We start from the raw sequence: 21,431 nt of genomic DNA, 5'->3' as shown, positions 1-21,431 counted from the left end.
TGCCAGTGTAGTTTAGCTTTCCCCCTTAGGAAGGAGTGAGGAATGGGGCCTGTGGTTTAGAGAAACAGAACACTGGTCCCATAAAACCAATAGGCAAAGAGGGTTTCGATCGCCTATTCGGGCAATACTATAAAGAGGGTCCAACCGCGTAGGGCCATGGTGGAACACCTCTACTGCTGCCGAAATCAGATCAGTTGTGCGGCAGAATTCAACACCGGGATTCTACACGGGAGGACAACTTTTCGGTGTTCAAACTGTTGCTTGGACCAATGAGAAAATCTTCTCTGTCCAGTGAAATCATCCCAAACTAGCGAAGTCAACCGGTCGTATCGGCTCGAGCACCGGATCAGTAGCAAGCCAGCAAGATTCGCCCTTCTCAATGTCTCAAGTGTGTCGCCTGTTTTTTGCCTCCGTTGTTATTTCTTCTCGAGTTAGGCAGCAACCGATCAGATGCTGTGTGTGGATGCATCTTTCGAAAATCCATACCAGAACAACAGCAGCAGAGTTCTGTATTTGGCTGCCGCCAAGTTGTGTCATATGGAAATGTGTTTTTTTTTGCTGTTGCCTTGCAGCAGGTTTCAAACTAGAGGCGCCAGGCCGCTCAGCATGCAAAGGAATCCGATTGACGCCGTTCGTCCTCGTTTGATTTCGATTCGTACGGCGTGGCGCGGGTGAGCGAAAGAGACCAATCCCGCAACAGTGGGAAACCGCCAACTTTTACAGCCTCTTCCAATGCTAGGTTGGTCGATCCGTCGGACGGCCGCTTCCAAATTGCTCAATTTTCCGCTCCGGTCGCACGCTCTCTCAAGTGGTTTTTCTGTTCCTTCGTTGAAATTATTATTCATTTTTTTTCCTGCTGGTCGGAAAATCCCTTTGAATATCGTTTATAGCGGAATGAAGAGGGAAAACAGAAACCTCCAATCGACGACAAATTGAGCTGTTGTCTTCTCTTTTCTGTGGCCGTAGGGTTTTCCGGGTCTGGACCATGTCTCAGAATTCCTTGTTTTTGTTGTTTCTATGACTCGAAGGATTTTCACTGGACTGCAGCAGCTCCGAGGTTTTCAGTCGATCGGATGAGCTTTTCGCGATTGGTCGCGTTTTTTTTTCTCTATTCGACCATTTCTTACACCCCTCTAATCAGTGGAGGGTCTCTTGACAGTTGCTAAAATTTCGTCCTTTAACCCTCTTGTGATTTTTTTTCTGTATGAATACGTGTGGCCACCACCATCAAGTGGGGCACTTGACAAAACTCAACAAAGTGGATTCTCGATGAGGGGATGAAACAATCTTATCCTCATAATAACAAGTGTGACAATCGAATCACTCGAGTCAAGCGGGTGCCAATTGAAGTGATCAATCAATGCCCGTAAAAGGATTATCAGTGTTATGATCAATCTTAAGGAGTGAACTAAAGTGTTACACAACGAATAACCCCTGAAAATATGCTACAACAGAGCTATTACGATGTGTTGATGCCAATACAACAACAACAACAGCAGCTTCATTGTTTGGACGTAGCATCCGGTTCCGGCGGAAGTGCCGCAGCAAGTGCCAGTGAATCGAACAATAGTAGTACACCGTTTTCGGTCAAGGATATTCTTAACATGGTGGATCAATCAAACTCAACGGTGGCAGCGGAAGCGGATTATCTTGGATGTACCATGGAGAGGTTAGTTTCGGAAACAAGCGGATGCTTTCCGAAATCTAAAAGATTTACCGACCTTATTTCATATTATCTACAACAACTGTTGCAATCTTGATACTATATGAAAGGATGTGCTTAGAATTTCGTTTACAACAGGAGAGATTTTTTTTTTTATTTTTTTAATATTTATACATCGAGGTCCGGCTTTTCAGATAAATAATCAATTATTGTTTTACAACGATAAGCCATCTTCTTCTCAATTAGATACACAAGGTTACAGTTTTTTTTGATGAAAATGCTTCAGTTATTGATTTTGGAAGATTTTTTCGCCTTGAACTCTTATCTTTAGTTAGATTCACATCGTGTTTTGGTGATATGACGTTAATAAGTTATAAAATTCAAAACGTTGATAATTAACGATCTAGGATTAAAATTTGTCTAGGTATTCTAGTTTCATGAAATATTAATGTATTTATATAGTTCCGGCTCTTGACATAACTTGATCAGAATATTTTCTAAAATTAACCTTATGGGTTCAGAAATACAACGAATATAATTTAAAAAATTTGAAAAATTGTTTTACATCTATTTTTGACATCACAGATACAAATCTTTGAACATTTTGAATTTTAATTCATGAAACAACTTAATAGAAGATTGACAATTGGGAACGGGAAAGAAAACTTCAATAACTTTCTTTCTTAGAAGTTAAAATTACTAGTGGTTTTAGGAAAAGTTTTTCATTGAAATATAGCCCCCGTTAGTTTTTGGCAACATTCGATTTTTGCAACGGTTTTTTGAAGCGACATACATAGCCTTATAGTTTTCGCTATAACAGGAGCAATATAACTTGGCCAAACACTATAAATACTTTTTCTAGTTTGTTTGTTGTTTTGATAGAATACAACTGCAATAACCAAATTTTTGAAAAAATTATAAAATACTCAAAAATGAGAATTTCATACAATAAGAAAACAAATACAACCAAAAGACAAATGACAAATAATAACTAAAAAATTACAAAAATAGCAAACATGACAAAAAAAAAGAACAGAGCAAAATGCATCAAAAACATGATAAGATAAAACAAAATATGATTAAAAATGATCAAAAATAGTCTTAAAATTATGAAAATGATAATAATAATGTGAAAACAAGTGAAAAAAGTTGAAAAAATCCGATCGACTTTGGCAACATTTGATTATAGAAACACAAAATGTTCGGGAGTGTTGCCAAAATCGAACGAGGTCTGTACCTTTATTTTCAGCATCTTTTGCGTAAAATAAGCATAATTTTCAAAGGCGATTTTAAATTACCATTTTTTTTTAAAAGCTGAAGAATAAGAGCTGATGAAAAAACTACTAATGGCATTTTTGGATTCAACGCCTTCAAATGAGTCAAAATCAATTCTTTTATTTTTTGTAACTAAACAAATGTGAATTTTGTTGGCTTGTGGAAAATGAGGTTTACAGGAAGCATTGTTTAAAACAGTTGTTCAGATTAGAAAAGGTGCAGATTTGCCGCAGCTCGTAGCGTAGAGGATAGCCTTCAAGTCTTCTAAGCCAGTGGGCATGACATCGAATCCCGGTCACGGCATACTTAGTACTCTTTCTGTGGGTTGGTGGTTTGAGCATTTGTAAGATGGTATGCTGCTAGACCTTCGAAAGATGTACGCTTAGAGTAAGTAGTACGCTTAAAGAGGAAACATCAAGTTTCTTTGAGATCCTGTCTTTGTTTGTGTTCGGTTTTAGGAAAACGAACTGCTTAAGCTAAAAAACTCTTCAAGTGAGGGAAATTGCCAGATCCCACGCTTTTTCTGGTCCAAAACCACTATATGAGTGAGAGTTTAAAACCTATCTACATATATAGGCGATAGTTTTTCCTGACTAAACTAAGAAAATTTAAGAAAATTACTTTTCCGAAATCAAATACTGCTGGAAACTAGAAATCAAGGTGCGAAGGAGAACTGAAATTTACCTAGTCAATAAACGAAAGGAAGGATTATAATCTGTGAACCTGTAATAAACTTGTATTGAGTTTGTTTATCAGATATTCAGTAAATATCAATTTGATTGATATCTTATCGAAAGGCCTCAGCCCTTACCTCTTAACATGAATGAAACGATTAATTTTATCAAAATGACGTAACTGTCGTGATTTTACAAATCTCAATATAGAGATTCACTTAGACACGTCTGTCGCTCACAAGAATAGATCAATAACTGACTTTGTTTTGTTTGTTTGCCAGTGTTGCCAAAATAGCAAACGTTGCCATAGAAATTTATTTTATTTTATTTATCTTCAGAGTTGCCGAATACAACTATAACTTTATTTTATTTTTGATTAAATTTGATTCATTTTCTGCATATTCTTCATCTTATCCCTACATGTCTTATCGCCTCTATACTCAGTTTAAACTTTTTACGCGCCGACTTTTGTTTTTTTAGAATCAAATTGGATTTACCAAATATCCTTGATTTTTATTCCATATTCCACATCTTTATTCTCCATCCTACAAATTTTATTTAATTTCTGCTAATCCTTCATCTCATCTCTGCATTCCTTCTCAACTCTATTCTCAAAAGAATCTTTAATTTACAGACTTTTGTTTTTTAAAATACAAAATTTTATATCCCAAATATTTCTCATCTCAATTCAATTTTCAAATGTTTTTTTCTGCATATTCTTCATCCCATCTGCAAATATTCTGCACTAAAGCCTTCCCAATTTGTGCTTTTCCTGTCTCTCTACTTTTGTTTGCCGGAGCCGGAACAATCCGCAAAAAAAACATTAGCTTCGTCAATCGTTGGTAAAAATCGGTTTCAACTGGTTTCTGTCAACTGTCAACGTTGTTTAATGGAGCAAGTTGAAACTAGTAGAAACCGATCCAGCTCGGCTGCAGGATCGTTTCAATCTGATAGAAATCGGTCGAAGTCAATTGGAAAGAGACAGGTGATCAAATGTCAATCCATTCCGTCTTTTTCCACAGGGTGGCCAAATCAAAACAAATAAGCAGCAGCCTTAAAAATCTCCACTTCGTTAGCCGATTCTCTTTTTTCCCAACAGTCCTTAAAATCTGCACTTCCAACGCCATTCCATCTTTATCCACCGAAAGGTGAAATCACAACAAACAATCAGCAACAACAGCCTTAAAATCTGCGCTTATTAAGCCATTTCTAGAGTTTGTTTTGATTAGGTCGTATGGGCCAATTGATATGATTCGAGAAAATCGCTGTTTAAGTTTTGAACCAAAGTTTCAATTCTCATTTTATGAATGTTGGTCAAATTCGAATGCAAATTCGACAATCACAGTAAAAATGGAAGCAGAACGTACTGATGTACTCGGAATAAGTGTTAGTTTAGTCAATATTAAATAAGATGTACTTACGACCTATTGCTTTTCTCATTTGGCGCAAACGTCTTTTTACTCCATATTTTGATGCTAAAATTTAGTCTAACTGGCCCGAATCTTCCTTATTTCATTGCTTACTTGAAAAAATATGTTTTTAACATTTAAACCGATCCAATAAAACCGCGAAAGTTATCGCTTAAAGGTTTCTGGAATCATTTCTTTTTTTGGACGAATCATTGGGACTCCACCTGGACAAGTCCGGCCTTCACTTGTGACGCTACTGGTCATTCGAGCAGCGCGTAAAAGTATCCATTGCTTTCAATTTGTTTCAATTATTTTGGCTGCCTCTGTAAGGAAATAAGTAATACTGGCTATATTCACACGGGAAATTGGAACTTAATTGTACTCACCTAACAATTTGCAGCAATTCATTAAGCTATAAGATAGCTATTCATCACTCCTACATACAGTTTTTTTTACATTTTCTCTTGAATTTCCGAACTTTTTAGAAGAAATTTTCGCGACGATGCATAACGTCCCAAAAACCTATTCGTCAAAATAGTTTTTGTGTCCTTTTGCATCACGGCAAATGCACGGCTACGCAAAAAGACTCAAAAACCAAATTACACTCGAATATGAGAAATCTGCGCTTCCTTAGCCAATTCCATCTTTTTCCACCGGTGGGCCAAATCAAAAAAACAATCAGCAGAAGCTGCCTGAAAATCTGAGCTTCCAAATCCATTCCGCCTTTTTCCACCGGAAAACCAAATCATAACAAACATAACAGAACAATTCCGTCTTACGCCACAGGAAGGCAAATCAAAACAACCAATCAGCAGCAGCAGCCTTAAATATCTGCGCTTCTATAGCCAATTCCGTCTTATTCCACCGGAAGGCCAAATCGAAATAATCAGCAAAACGAGATTTCCCCTAGACAAAATTTCCGTTTTCCCCCCTTCGAGAACCGGTTGAGTTTTCAATGTTTTGATTTTGAATGCTGCTCAGTGGAGCTAGGTCAAATGTTTTTTCAATATTCGCACTGATTTTTTTTAAATATCATCTGAAAATCGTTTCGAAAATCAAAAGTAAAAGCTAATTTAACAATGTTTTGAAAAGTCCTCTTCATATCTCAGTTCAAGTAATAAATTTATCGTAAAATGTATATCTACATGTTCAGTAGTCAATATTCAGGGTAAATATTTCATCTGAAAAACAGGTTGGGATTCAAAAACTTCGATTTTTTTCTCAATGGTTTGGTTTCTCAATGGAAATTTTCGAAGAAAAATACCGTTACATTACGATGAGCATTATACTGATCAGAATTGTGCCAAAAAATGAATCAAACGGTTTCGGGTTTCTATTGGGCCCTAAAACAACTGTGCAAATTTTTGTGGCTATAGGATATGAATGGCCTGTAGCAAAAACTTTACATTTCTTCAAATGGTACTCCTGCACAGAATGTGGGGTAGAAGCCATTAAACGTTGGAAACTAGCTGGCGTGTTTTACCATATGCAGAATAAGGTGGCCCAAAATTACACTATGCCTAGGATTTTGGGGGCTCAAGCTTCAAATGATAGCCTAGGGTGTAAGAAACAAACTTTTGTAAAGCAGCTACTCTGAAAAAATTATGTTTGGAGGTCGTACTGGTTTGATTTTTGGAAAAAGGCCATTTTTTCGACATTTTGTCCTAATAACATTTTCAGATCTTGAAAAAGTATCAAACATGTGTCTCTAATATTTTTTTTATTTTTCTTTATAATGTAAGTTTTAAACTTAAAATTTATTGGGACTGTTTTGGACCCTTAGTTGTATGTATGATTTTTAAAATTACGCAATACTATGAATTTTTGTAAAAAAAAAATTATTAAAATTAACAAAAAAGTGTACTTTGGCTTAAGATTTTTAATCAACATTGAATTCAAAAGATGCGCGACCTTATTATGTGCAACTTTGCAGAAAAAAGTGAATAGCTATGACTTGTCGTTTCAAAGTAATTCAAGTTTCACTATGAAAAAAAGTCACAATTTTCAAATTTTTGATAAGAATTGCTTTATATTATGATGTGGATGAATTTCGAGCAATCTAAGAACCAAATAATCTCCTGATATCATTTTTTCATCATTTTATCGATCCTTGAATCAGCAGAAAGGACCATTCCAAGTTTCTGGATTTTTTATTGATTGAAGGTCGTGTTACCCAAACTTGGGTGACGGTTTGGTGAATGTGTTATGGCTAAAACAATTTTTTGCAAAAGTTTGAAATTTGTGGCTTTTTCACTCAGAAAAACTTGAATAACTTTTTAACGACAAGTAATAGCTATACACTTTCTTCTGCAAAGTTGCACATCAGAACGTTGTGATTTTTTTTGAATTCAATGTTGATTGAAATTCTTAATCCAAAGTACACGTTTTTGTGAGTTGTAAATTTTTTTTTCACAAAAATTCATAGTATTGCGTAATTTAAAAACATCATACTTACAAATTGAGAGTCCAAAACAGACCCAATAAATTTCTAGTTTAAAACTTACATTATAAAAAAAAAATAAAAAAAATATAAGAAACACATGTTTGATACTTTTTCAAGATCTGAAAATGGTATTAGGACAAAATGTCGAAAAAATGGCCTCTTTCAAAAAATCGAACCAGTGCGACCTCTAAACATCATTTTTCTGAGTAGCTGCCTTAAAAAAGTTTGTTGCTTACACCCTTAGCTATCATTTGAAGCTTGAGTCCCCAAAATCCCAGACATAGTAAAATTAGCAGAAATGTTTTCGTATGATTGGTTGATCCGATTTTCGTGAAAGTTAGTTAAATGGGTTTTTTGGGCCGGAAATTTTTCTGATGAGTTACAAACCCCTCCGACCTCGGAAGAGTAAACTGCACTAAGCTTTACGTAATAAATGGAAACCTCCTTATGAAGTTCATATCATTACTCAACGATTGACATATCGGAATGAATATTTTTGATAACTTCTATTCATGATGGAAACATTCGAAAATTATGAAAAAAAGATCAATCAATCAAATTTTGTAAAATTTCAATAGCTCAGAAAATGTATTTTATTTATTTTTCTAAAGTAACAGCATTGTTGTTTCGCTCCATTTGACACATTTTACTAGGAAATTAGATTTTTGTAAGAGATTCCAGTTGCGATATATCTCTTACCCAAGCAACCATAAGTCACATTTCTTACTAAATGAAGGCTTTAAAAGTTACATATTGGCAGACAAATAGAACTACCAAATTCCCTTGAGGAAGCTATATGCACTCATTGATGAACTTGAATGTTGCAAAAGTGATTTATATCTACGTTGTTTATGATTTATTTTGTCCAATTTCCATGAGTGAACTTTGTTATATAATGGGAGCTTTTCATCAACATGCCCTCTAGCCTAATGTCACGACGGTGCAGAGTGACGCACCTCCCCAATAACAACAACCTTCTCACCCATCATCGATACTTGCTGTCAACTGACAGCGAAAGGTAACACTAGGTTCTATGGATCACCTTGGTCCGTGCGGAAAGCACCAAAAAGACAAAAACAAAACAGCATTACGCGCAAAAACATAGTGACTGAAAATAGATTTCGTAGAGCTAGTGAGTAGACTGCAGAGGTAAAATTGTTATCAAAATAGTATCAAAATGAGTGATTAATTATCCTTAAATTACTTAAAATACATATTAGGTAGCTTCAGTTAGTGCGGGTGATTGAATTGTTGCTTTAAACTTAGAATTGAAAGCTAACTTATCAGGTAAATAACAGTGATAAAAACAACTTTCAAAACATAACCTAACTGTTAAAATTCCTACAGTTACGCATAGTACGGATCGTTGCTACTTGCGAAGACAGGCACAGCAATAATAGAAGGACACTAAACGTAAGTGAAAAGCATTATTCTAAACATAAAAGAACGAATTTGAACGATACCCGAAAACAAATGTACACAAAGTTCAAATCATTTAGCCTAATTGGGGTTTTTATTTTCATCCTCAAAGGGATTAAATAACAACTAAATAGCAAATAAAATATTGTTATCAAACCGGAAATTACTTCTTCTGTCTGTCGTTCGCTTGCGCAACACCTAAAATTTCAACACCTATCAAGTTTTCTCCTATTGGCGCACTAATGCCTGTCTATCCACCTTTCTTTCAAATTCTATAAAATAAATTCTCTCTAGTTTTCATTCCGCCGCACATGCCATTAAAATTATTATCATGAGTGAACTTTATGTACTCATCCATTAAAAGAAATGCTACTTAACCCTGAAATTTCTGATCAAGTAGGTCGTTGACTGAACCTTTGAATGTAAAAAAAATTTGAATCAAAAATGCACCTTTCGATACTGTTATCAGTGTCGAAAAGTTCACTTTCCACTACTCACTACTGCTTTTTTGGACCTAAAAATAGTGTTGAAAAAAAGTAGTTTTATTTAACCGCGTCAAAATGTACCACTTTTCGATAATATTTTTTCGGTACGAAAAGCAAGCCTTTTAGCCATTTCAGAAAAGCCCTATGAGCAAATTCGACCAGATGTGTTTCGACTACAAAATATAAGGGATGAATAATTCTAAAGAATGAAAATTCCGAAAAAAATAAAGCATCGCAAAACAATTATTATTTTCTAAGGACTCCCTTTTTTGATCATGGCTCAAAAGGGTAGTTTTATACAATAAATTATTATTTTATGTAAAACTGTCAAATTTTGAAAATTGATAATGGGAGGAACTTGTCTGTTACTTAAAGTTTTTAAGTAATAACTTCTTAAAAAAAAATTTCGTAAATATTCATTCTTCGAACGATTTAAAGAGAATCAATTAAATGATCACTAAACTATATTAGAAAAAAAATAATTTACAATATATTCATGAGGTCAGAAAAATCATTTTATGTGAGTTTTCACTAATTTCGAAAAGTGTTGTCTATGGCTAGACAATACGAATTACTTCGCCAAAGTCGTCACCAATGGCACAAAAACGTAGCAAAATTACTCAAATCACTTGCACAGGATTTGTGAGTGCAGGTTTTCGAATTCTAAATATTCTATGAAGCCTTTCATAGTAGTTTTTAAGACAAATCAGAATGAAACATTTGTTTCGAGAAAACTAGAGAAAAATTGTCTATGCCCGCACAGCAAAACTTAAAGTTTCTCAGAGGACCAAAATATTTTCGATCTGAATTCTTATCTTCTGCTAACCATTTGAGGGTACTATTGAGATGAAAAAATGAATATTTCAAGTTGAAATAATGTTTAATTTTGAATATTTTCTTGTCCGGTCATTGACAAATCACATTTTGGTTTATATTCCTAATATATCGTTTGGACTAACGTTTTGTATTCAATATCTACTGTATTCGAAAGATAACCAATCAACGATGACGTTTATGGGCAATTTACATTTTAAAACACCAAAGTATGAGGAGTCTCGTCGGTAGTCTTTCTCTTGTTTTTATCTTTCTTATAACATCCGGTTTCATTCAACCCTCCATTGTATCAATTTTTCAATTGGAGCTGCCCATTACTAAGCATCGACGTCTTTGACAATTCACAAAACTATCAGTTTGTCTCTTTTTCTACAAAAGCTAACTTGCAAAGGTGGCATAGTTTGAAATTAATTGTTTTTTTTTACATTTCCGCAGCTCACCATCAACCCATCTCAGCATCGCCTACTCAGGATACTCGGAGAATGCTTATCCTTCCACTCCCAGCGATCCTTACCAGATGATACCACACGGATACCTTCCAGCGACAGCCCATCACTATCACCATGACTACTCGAACTTCTCGAGTCCAACCTCATCCGTCGGAGCTTGCTACGATTATCCGGGCTCGGCACCACCCCCTCATTATCATCACCACCATCATCACCACCCACTCCCTCACAGTCTACCGCCCTACGGTGCAACCTATCAGCAACAACAGCAGCACTATCACCACCATCAACAACACTCCCCCAATCAGCTGCTGAACCCAACGACGATCCCAAATGTGGAATCCTCCAGCTCGGAGCTCGAGATGTCCTTGGGGGTCGTGGTCGATACCAAGGAATGTACCTTCCACATTGAAGAAGTCCGCTCCACCAGTCTGGAAGCGATGCAGCAACTGAGCAATGGGCATCTGAGTCCCCGAGGAACCACTGATTCCGGTGAGGTTTCCACCGATGACGTCACCGGAAACGTACCTTCGAGTGGTTCCGGTGTAAAACAAAAAAGTGCTGAAGTGGGGGAACTTTCGTTCAGCAGCAGTTCGCACCGGCGGGTGACCTCCGAACATGTCCAGGAACTCGATAGCCTATGCCAGATGAACACCAGCAGCGAGGAGGAAATGTTACAGAGTAGGTTTGATGATTTTAAAATTTCGAGGGAGCATGGACGATTAGGTTCTTTTTGTTCACACGAATGTCTTAACAACGGTTTCGAATGTCTCGAAGCTACAATAAAAGTTTGACATGAATGACAAAAATGACAAAAATGACAAAAATGACAAAAATGACAAAAATGACAAAAATGACAAAAATGACAAAAATGACAAAAATGACAAAAATGACAAAAATGACAAAAATGACAAAAATGACAAAAATGACAAAAATGACAAAAATGACAAAAATGACAAAAATGACAAAAATGACAAAAATGACAAAAATGACAAAAATGACAAAAATGACAAAAATGACAAAAATGACAAAAATGACAAAATGACAAAAATAAAAAAAATGACAAAAATGACAAAAATGACAAAAATGACAAAAATGACAAAAATGACCAAACTGACAAAAATTACAAAAATTACAAAAATGACAAAAATGACAAAAATGACAAAAATGACAAAAATGACAAAAATGACAAAAATGACAAAAATGACAAAAATGACAAAATGACAAAATGACAAAAATGACAAAAATGTCAAAAATGACAAAAATGACAAAAATGACAAAAATGACAAAAATGACAAAAATGACAAAAATGACAAAAATGACAAAAATGACAAAAGTGGTAGAATGACAAAAGTAGTAAAATGACAAAAATGGCAAAATGACAAAAATTATAAAAATAATAAAAGCTTCCCATGATTTTTTTTTTAAATTTTGTCATACAGTGCACAATGGTGCAAAAAGTGTATCAATCGTGAAAAAATCCAATATCTTCCCTCCTTCTTGAAACATATCTATGAAAATATACTTTATTTTAGTAAAAATGTTCGAAGAATCGATTGGACATAGTTTCATACGCCACACGAGCTTGCGAAAAGATAGAATGCCAATTTAACCCCTAATTCCCCTTTATTTTGCCAACAACCTAGAAAAACACTGATTTTGACTAAAACATTTTGAACAAAAATAGACCTATCCTGTGTGTATGTTTTTTCCGAGGAATCGAACGAATGCTGTTTGAGAAACCGCTCGCCTTTTAAAGTGGATTAACGTTTTACCCTAAAATTCCCAACATTTTTTATAAAGTTCAAAGTTAGAAAATTTTGGAGCAAATGAAACCTTTCTAGTGTGATTTATGCCGAGAAATCGGATGAAGGCTATTTCAGCCATCACACGCATCGGAAAATGGAGCTACGACTGTTTTACCATTTTACCCTAAAGTAGTCTACTGTGTTCCTCGAATCTATCAATCAATTTCCTTTTGGTTTGTCCAATGTACACCTTATCACAGTCTGAACAACTGATTTTGTACACACCAGATCTACGAAGGAGCTCCACTGGATCTTTAGTCGATCCTAAGATGGATTTCAGTTGATTATTAGAGATAGTGAACACTAGTTCAATATCAAACTTTGTCAACTTGAATTAAAAGGAAAAAAAGGAATCTTCCGATGGCTTTGATTCAGTTGAATCATTCAACCAAGTAGGCTCACAACACAACAGAGTAAAATGTGATTTTTTTTGCTATTTGCTATTTGAAATTTATCCTTCATTTCATATTTGTTCAACTACCTATGTCTTAAAAATGAATTTAAAATAATTGGAAATAAATTTCTTACTTTTTGAAACGAAGGGCTAAAATTAAATTTAGTTTATTTCAGACTAAATAAAGTTAAATATCTTAGACAAAAGCTTGAAATTCAAGAGCAAACCAATGAAAGTAGAGTTCCAAAAGCGCTAGACAGCAGAATCACAAATCATAATTTGATTTCAGAATTAAATTTAGATTTAGAAATAAAATTCTTCGACCAAAATTCAACATGACAAATGAATTTCAGAGTTGATAAAAACAACATGAAACTTCCTTCAGAAAATATATCAGAACTAGCTGACCCGGTATGCTTTGCTAACCCTTCCATTGAAAAAATTGAGTTCGTTAAAGACACCATAATCAAAATAAATTTCTTTTTCAATTAAATTTACACAACAATAATAGGAATCCTCATAACAATAAAAAAAACCTTTTAAATTAAAAAAAATAATCGCCCTTTTTGATGTGGGAGGAGTCGACATTGGCACATTATCAAAAAGTGTGCTAAACTTTATAAAAACATTAAGACATTAGTTTGGTTAATGACATGTAAGTTACATTTTTTGAATATGAGCGTCTTCATTCGTGAAAAGTGGGAAGCGTCTGTCAATCATCATTTTCATTATATTTGTCATTTCAATAAATCATCTCATTATGTCAAAAAGCTTACGTTTATCAATGTTTAACAAAAGTTCTTCGAGGATTGTTAAAGTTCTGATAATTTTTAAACATGTTGTATGGGAGTCCCCCCTCCTTTCTAGTTTTTTAAGGGTTTGAAAGAATTATTGAAATTATTTCCGGTCTTGAAAACGGCTACACACCTTATTGTACGTTAATCGGTTCTGTAGTTTACGAAAATTGTTCAAATTCTGCCAAATTTTGTTTAATTCTGTATGGGTTTGAGAGAGGTTTGAAAGTATTATAGAAAGCATCATGGCCGTAGGAACGGGGGGGGGGGGGGGGTTTGGGGGTTAAACCCCCCCCCCCCCCCCATGAGGGTCCAAAATTTCTAAGCAAAATGTTTTTCGCTAAAACGAAAAATTTCAAAATACAAATCAAATTTTGATGAATGAATAAAATGATTCAAGAGTAACAATCTTGATTCAGCACCTTAAAATCTTATCCCAGGTCAATAATTCTACTAAAGTTTTTCAAAAAAATTCTTACTTGTTGATAGAAATTTAGTCCCGAATATCGAATTCAAATAAGATCAGACTATGCTTGCCAAATCGCCCAGATTTTGCCCGAAGTTTTGCACTTTATTTACAAAATTAAACAAAAAATTGAATTAAGACTTAAGATTCTGTATTTTACACCTAATTTTTTTTAGTTTATTTTACCAAAATTAATAAGATCGATTTTTTAAAGCAAAATTCAAGTGTTTTTCATCATTTTTTTTTTTTTAAACAACTTTGATATTGGCGGATATCTCAGAATATATCCCGGATTTGCACGGCCCGTATACTTGGAGAAAAATATCTGGAAAGCTTAGGCTAGAATAATCCCGGATTTTGTGGTTCCAACATTGCTTATTATGTTTATATTGCACATGCTTATAATCATTAAAATTCGATGTTTGTGATAAAGATTTGGATTCTGTTTCCAGTTTATTGTTACTAAACTTCAGTTTAAATCATTATTGAAAAAAAAATCCTGATTAGAAACTCGGTTTTGCATTTCGAACATAAAAATGTTATGTTATGTTTTTCTCAACGTCGAACTAGCCAAACAGGCAAAACACTCAAAAGGTGGCAGAGCATTTCAGATCAAATTTGAACACAAATGGTCGTTTTTTTACCAGACTTTTTCTGTTTTATTAAGAACCTTTATGTTCGAAATTCATCCTTTCGGAAATGAAAACAAAGTATTTTAAATTAAAAACTATTTTAAGATATGAAATTTTGACTTGGACTTTGGATCCAAAGAAAGGTTCATGGTGATCTAGAATATAAATATCTGAAAAGGTTTCATCATTCGCAATTTTCTTTCAGATTCACAAGCTGAATTTCGAATAAATAACTGAAGAAAGTATTCAGATTGAAAACCAACCATTCAGAATTCAAATTGAGAAATCTAATCCAAATTTCGCGTTTTGGTTCATAAGTAGTGAATTATTATTATCTGTAAACTGTTTTTAATTCGAAATTCTGATATCGAACACAGGTTCAAAAGGTAGTACTCTGATTCGGAATCAGCTTGAAGTTAAATTTTATAATCAAGATTGAAATATCGATTTTGATTTTGGATTCAAAACTCAAATTTTATATTCAATCAGAGATGTTGGGAACACAAACCGAAAAAATCACAAATATAAAATAAAATTTTAACTTTAGAGAAAACCATTTTTTTTTAAATTCAATTGAAATCATATTTAACTGTTATTTTGTTTAGCATTATTTATTATAGAAGATTTTTAATCGCCGTAAATTTATTCAATGAAATAATAGACTTAGTCGATTTGGGGTCATTTTTTAATTTCTCAAACCCTGGGGTCTCAAAAGCTTCGTTTTGGTCCAAAACTCATCCATGATTTTTTGCAGAATTTTTAAGTAACGTTTACATGAGTAAATTTGAACTTTTGAGTTTGTATGGGAAAATTGAATATTTTGTACTGAAAAATCAACATCATTTATGTTTCTTCTGTGGAACCGAGCCTGCTAATGGTTTTTGTGCCAATTTATAAAATTCTTACAGGAAATTTTCCGCTGAACAACTTTGTCGTATATCATCACTTCGTATCTTTTTAGACAAAAAAGTTATTAGCTCTTTAACAGGTGTATGTCTTTTGGCATTGATAAACAAGAAATTCAATTGACTCCACTGCTGGGTGCCTAGAGAAGTATTGCAAGACCACTTTTCATGCCATACTTCGTGGGGCACAAGCAGTGGTGTCAATTGAATTCATGGTTTATCAATCCAAAAAGACATACACCTGTTAAACAGCTAATAACTTTTTTGTTTAAAAAGATACGAAGTGATGATATTCGACAAAGTTGTTCAGCGGAAAATTTCCTGTAAGAAATTTATAAATTGGCACAAAAACCATTAGCAGGCTCGGTTCCACAGAAGAAACAAAACTGATGTTGATTTTTCAGTACAAAATATTCAATTTTCCCATACAAACCTAAAAGTTCAAATTTACTCATGTAAACGTAACTTAAAAATTCTGCAAAAAATCATGGATGAGTTTTGGACCAAAACAAAGCTTTTAAGACCCCAGGGTTTGAGAAATTCAAAAATGACCCCAAATCGACTCAGTCTAATGAAATAATTCTATCGGCTATACCGGTGAAATTTTATATTCTTTGAGAAAGAATATTTGAGAATTGAAAGATTTTAGACGGATAGAAGATTAGAATAAGGTGAAAGATGTTGAAAATGAGCGGAAGGGTAATTTTAATTTGAACAATTTTTCATCACATTTTTCAAATAAAAATTACCCTTCCGCTCATTTTCAACAACTTTCACCTTATTCCAATCTTCTATCAGTCTAAAATCTTTCAATTCTCAAATATCTTTTCTCAAAGAATATAAATTTTCACCGATATAGCTGATAGAATAATTTCATTATTGAACATTTTTCTTCAAGTATAAATAGGAAATAAATCTGATATCAACTGCAAACTTTATTAACTTTTATTCCTATATATTTGTTTTTTTTTATCAATGTCTGAAACGGTCATGCTTGTGGTTGAAAAGAACTAGCTTACTACTTTCTTATTTAAGAAAACATAAAAGTTTTTCTTTGAAATGAAATTCTCAAATTGATTATTTTTTTAAAACTTTTTGAAATTCGCAACTTCTAGGACTTATTTTCGAAAGTTAGAAATAAAAACCATATGCGATTAAAACTTGAAAAATTACATAGAACCTTAAAATATTTTAACAATTCAAAATGTTATAGGAAAAAAATTGTCACCAAACCCCCCCCCCCCCCCCCCCCCCCCCCCCCCTCCATGAGCTGGTTCTTCCTATGGCCCTGGAAAGCGCTCTTGCTCTTGAAAACGGTCACACATAATTTCAAGTTGATCGGTTCAGTATTTTTCGGGAAATGTTCGAATTGTGTCATATTTTAATTGTTTTTGTATGGAAGCTCCCCTCCTTTAAGTTGGAACGGTTTGAAAGTATTTTAGAAACCATCTCTGACCCCAAAAACTCTTACATACCAAATTTCAAATTGGTCTATAGGAAATAAACAGACAGACAAACATTCATTTTTATAGATATAGATCATTTTTTTACAAAATGAGTTTAAAAACTGTTCGAATTTAATCATATTTTTGAAAATATTGTATAAAAGCCCCCTTTACAAAAACGGTTAACGTTTGGAAATGCTTAAATAATCTCATGACACCAAGAGTTTTATGATGTGCCAAATTCGATCAAAATCTTTTGAAATCTCTTCGAGATCTGATATATTTTACAATGAATATTAAATTAAATTTAATTGATTTTTTTTTTTCAGAGGAATGCAACACCCAGTTGGTGACGTCGAGTCGTTGCGAGTTACGCAAGAACGGCAAACTCCGGGCCAAACGGAAACCCCGGATCCTATTTTCCCAGGGTCAGGTGCTGGAGCTGGAGCGAAGATTCCGACAGCAGCGCTACCTTTCGGCACCGGAACGAGAAACGCTTGCTGGAATCCTGAAGCTCACCCCGACGCAGGTGAAAATCTGGTTCCAAAACCGCCGTTACAAATCGAAACGAATCCAGATCGAAAATGCGGCGACAGTTGCTGCAACGGTTGCCATCAAGGATGCCGGGAAGATGCCGGATCCGGATAAATCTGGCAAATCTCCGCTGGACTATGGTGAGGAATCGATTGGCAGTGGTGGGTTCAGTTCCGGTTTTGGGTCGGTAGCCGTGGCTCCACCACCACCCTATCCGGCTTATGGCATCCAGTATAGTTCCGGGGAACAGTACGGCCCTTCCTCGAACCCGTACTACGAACAGAAAGGTTATTGGTAGAAAAGTGCCCGTAAAGTTAATGAAAAATCACTAAACTAGCTTTATCTGTAAATATGAACCAAAGTGCAGTTTAAACCAAAGAAGTGCCAAAGTTTTATTGTTGTACTAGTAAATTTAGTTGAATAGATACCAGATTATGAATAAAGTTAAGCATGAAATCACCAAAAAGGTTTCTTTTAATGTTGGGAATAGCTTGGAGAAATTCGATACTGCATTGCTGGGGTGTGAGAGAAGGATATCTGGGTCATGTCAACATCGTTAGCTTCTAAATCATTCAATTGATGATAATCTTCGATATGACAGAGGCAGCTAATGAAATTCGATAGCTTCAAAACTAATTTTCCGATCATAAATGCGTTAGTTTTACTTTTTTATTCGCTGGACCTGTTTTGTTGTAGGAATTTGTTTAATTTCTTATAATCTCTCACCTATAAATTAAACTCTCTGAATAAAAAAAAAATATCAAAAATTATTCAACCTACAATCAATCAACTTTCCTGAAGCAGGTCATTCACAAATCCATCCAGACAGCACCAGGCCGGGGTCTTTTTCCCTCAAACTGGTGAGACAAAAGCCAGAAAGGGCATCTGTTTTACGTTCTGCTAAAAACCTCGGGAAATGGAAAATTAAAATCCCATATAGGCGATAACCTCTTTTTCTGTGAGATAAATTTTCGGGATCACCATCCCGGGCAAGCAGCAGCGGCGGATCATCGACCGAAATTTATGGAAAAATGATAAAATAGTTCCTGGTGCTGTATCGGCATGACTCGGGTGCGTCTGGGGGAAAATTTTCTCCCGATCCGAGTTATGCGAGTGAGTGAATGAGTTAGTGTGGGTGGGAAGCCATCAATTTCGAATAAAGATAAAATTTGCTCCTTCCCTTCTTCGGTTAGTTAATTTTTCTGGGTAAGTCCTTCGTAGGAAATTTGTGCGTTCTGCGCATTTTCCTCGCTCTGCAGTGCAATGGCGCTCGCCGTGATTGGATGGTGTTGTTCCAGTGAGCGTGTTGTTGTGATAAACCTTCAAAATTAGTAGCGCTGCCGCTGCCTATCCAGTAAACCCCCATAAAATTTTAGTTTCCCAGTCGCAATACGACTAACCATATTTCATTTGAATGGCAGTTTATGGGAATTTAAATGGTTCATGTTTTGGGGTTTCAGAAATCATAAAAATGTCAAGTGGTTGGGAATGAGCAAATGTAACAATGTACAATACAACTCCACCCATAGAATAGGTTTCAAAAATTCAATGCCTATTTATGAAATCTCTGTAACCAAAATGCGCTGAAAAGTGTACTGTACCAAAGATGATATGATTGGCAAAGCACTACTGGCATAATTTCTTATAGTCAATTTTGAATTACTCTTCCCCAATGTTTGCCAAAATTTGTTGGTTATATTTAGCTAGATTGTTTACATTTAAATCGGTATAAGTGTTCTTGTGGTTCTTAAAATAAGTTGAACCTTATTTATGCTGTTTTATTTCACTGTTTAAAACAATATTTATAAGTTGCATTACACTATTGATACCAATTGGTTTGTACTGAACGTTAATTCTTCTATTTCCCAATTTCCTTTTTTTTTAATTTAATTCAACTTATGCTTAGTTCTCTGTTTTTTTCAAATTCTCTCATTAGGTTGTTTCAACAGTCTTCTCGATACTCCATTTCCAAATATAATATTTGTATTCCATGTCCTTGTCTCAATGAACTTAAATTTTAAACCCCTCTGTTAGGGTCAAATTCATGTTTACGTGTTGTTATGTTGATTCAATATCAAAACAATAGAAAATAAAAACGAATCATAAAGAGCTCAAAAACTAAAGAAAAATATAAAAATTTTATGAAATTCTAAAACAAACGATAAAGGGTGTGCCACATCAAATTGCATCACGGAAAAAATGCTGTAGAAATTCACCCATTAGACCGATTCTTTTGAAAATTTTAGACAGTAAAATAAAAACTATTAGGGTAAATGTACCCGACCTTGGCACCTACGGCATGGTTTATCCTTTTTTTCGACATTCCCACCTACCTGTTGAGTGCACCATAGAACATCCTTTGAAGAATTTACTTGCTAACTTGCTTAGAGTTCAACAAAAATATGTTTTCTCTAAGGAACTTTCAGTAATGTGAGCAAAATGTATGCAAGTACTCACTGCAGTGCTCCAATTACTTGGCCGCCGTACCAATTGTTTGCCGTTTCTATGATCCGATTCTTGGCCACCAGCAAAGTGCAATAGATCTTTACCAACAATGCTCAACTGACAGTTAACAGAATCGTTGGCTATTCTGAATATAAGGCCACTGACAGAATGACGTCAGCTGAGCGTAAAGTTCTATGCGACGATGGAACACCGGGCGCCACTCATACAACAAAAAGGCTTTTGAAAACATTGATAAAATTTGGTTGAAAGGGAAGCACAAAATAAGCTTTCATTTCAAAAAGTCGGAAATCCAGAAATTCCGCAATGCGATTGCGACACATAGGGTTATTTTCACTACCAAACAACTGTCTTCATATTGTGGAGTTTGGCTTCATAAAGTAAGAAATTGAAAAATTCCTTTAATGGTATTTAAAAATTTTGCCCTTTTGAATTTGTTAGCTGAGATTATGAGCTTCTAGCAAGAGCCATCTCGAATGCCCGGGGTGTTGCGCAGTGGTTTGACACGCCAAATAGATGTTAGAATGTAAACCTAGCTAAAACAGTTATTTTAATTCGTCCACATCAAATATTTTAAGGAATAATTGGAAAGTAAACGAAATTTTCCTGAACTTCCAACTTCTGTTTCCATGAAAAAAATTAGAACAAAATTCCAAAAAATTAAATCTGAGTAGGTATATGGTTCTCAAGCAATAGAAAACTATTCCAAAACTCAATACATTATGTATTTTATATACTAGAGTCATAAATTGCCATCGATCTAACAATTTTTAGATAAGAAAAACATCTTATAAGTCTTGTGAGATGCTTAATTTAACTTAGTTTTTTTTTTAATATTTCGAACCACTGTGTTCTGTAGGAGACCACGTGGCTTTTTCTCAGCAGACTGCAATGCAAATGCTGTTCGCACGCATACCAATGTACCTTCGATTCATGGTTCGATAGCGATTTTTGCATTTAAAATACTTGGATATGACTTTTAGTTGGTCGAATCACTTATGTTCTCCAACTTATTTCGAAGCTTAAGTTGATAGCAACGGTCTTATCATACAACCCAATTAGTATGAAAACATTTGTGCGTAGTTTTAAATGAAGTTTTAGGGAAAACATCAGCCCAAAAATACCTCTTTAATGAACATGTATTTTTTCCAGCTTCCAACACTGGTGGTGTATTTCGATTGAAGTTGCATGCCAAGAAAAGGAACAAAATTAGTTTTAAATTTTTATTCAAAACCTAAATAAATATTCACTCTTTAGTCTTTCTAGTATTTTTTGATTTTTTGCTGAGTTTAACTGTAAGCATGAGTATTTATTGCAAATTTTTCAAATGAATGTCCGC

General features: G+C 34.5%; 1 protein-coding gene across 1 annotated transcript; it reads left to right on the top strand.

Annotated features, from left to right (window-relative positions):
• The first annotated feature begins 1,081 nt into the window (after positions 1-1,081).
• On the top strand, positions 1,082-18,076 carry LOC129739559 (muscle-specific homeobox protein tinman-like). Its single transcript, XM_055731038.1, has 3 exons — positions 1,082-1,669; positions 10,638-11,332; positions 17,425-18,076. Exons 1-3 carry the CDS (start codon positions 1,443-1,445, stop codon positions 17,925-17,927), a joined length of 1,425 nt encoding a protein of 474 aa, XP_055587013.1. The 5' UTR covers positions 1,082-1,442; the 3' UTR covers positions 17,928-18,076.
• The last annotated feature ends 3,355 nt before the right edge of the window (positions 18,077-21,431 follow it).

The sequence above is a fragment of the Uranotaenia lowii genome, chromosome 1 (assembly GCF_029784155.1).
Source record: "Uranotaenia lowii strain MFRU-FL chromosome 1, ASM2978415v1, whole genome shotgun sequence".
NCBI classification, from domain to species: Eukaryota; Metazoa; Arthropoda; class Insecta; order Diptera; family Culicidae; genus Uranotaenia; species Uranotaenia lowii.
This window is presented reverse-complemented; position numbering and strand designations above follow the sequence as displayed.

Bases quoted from the DNA above. Each gene is read 5' to 3' on its own strand.
- LOC129739559 (XM_055731038.1), top strand. From the start codon at position 1,443: ATGCTACAACAGAGCTATTACGATGTGTTGATGCCAATACAACAACAA. The intron at 1,670-10,637 runs GTTAGTTTCGGA...ACATTTCCGCAG, and splicing joins CTTGGATGTACCATGGAGAG to CTCACCATCAACCCATCTCA. The intron at 11,333-17,424 runs GTAGGTTTGATG...TTTTTTTTTCAG, and splicing joins CGAGGAGGAAATGTTACAGA to AGGAATGCAACACCCAGTTG.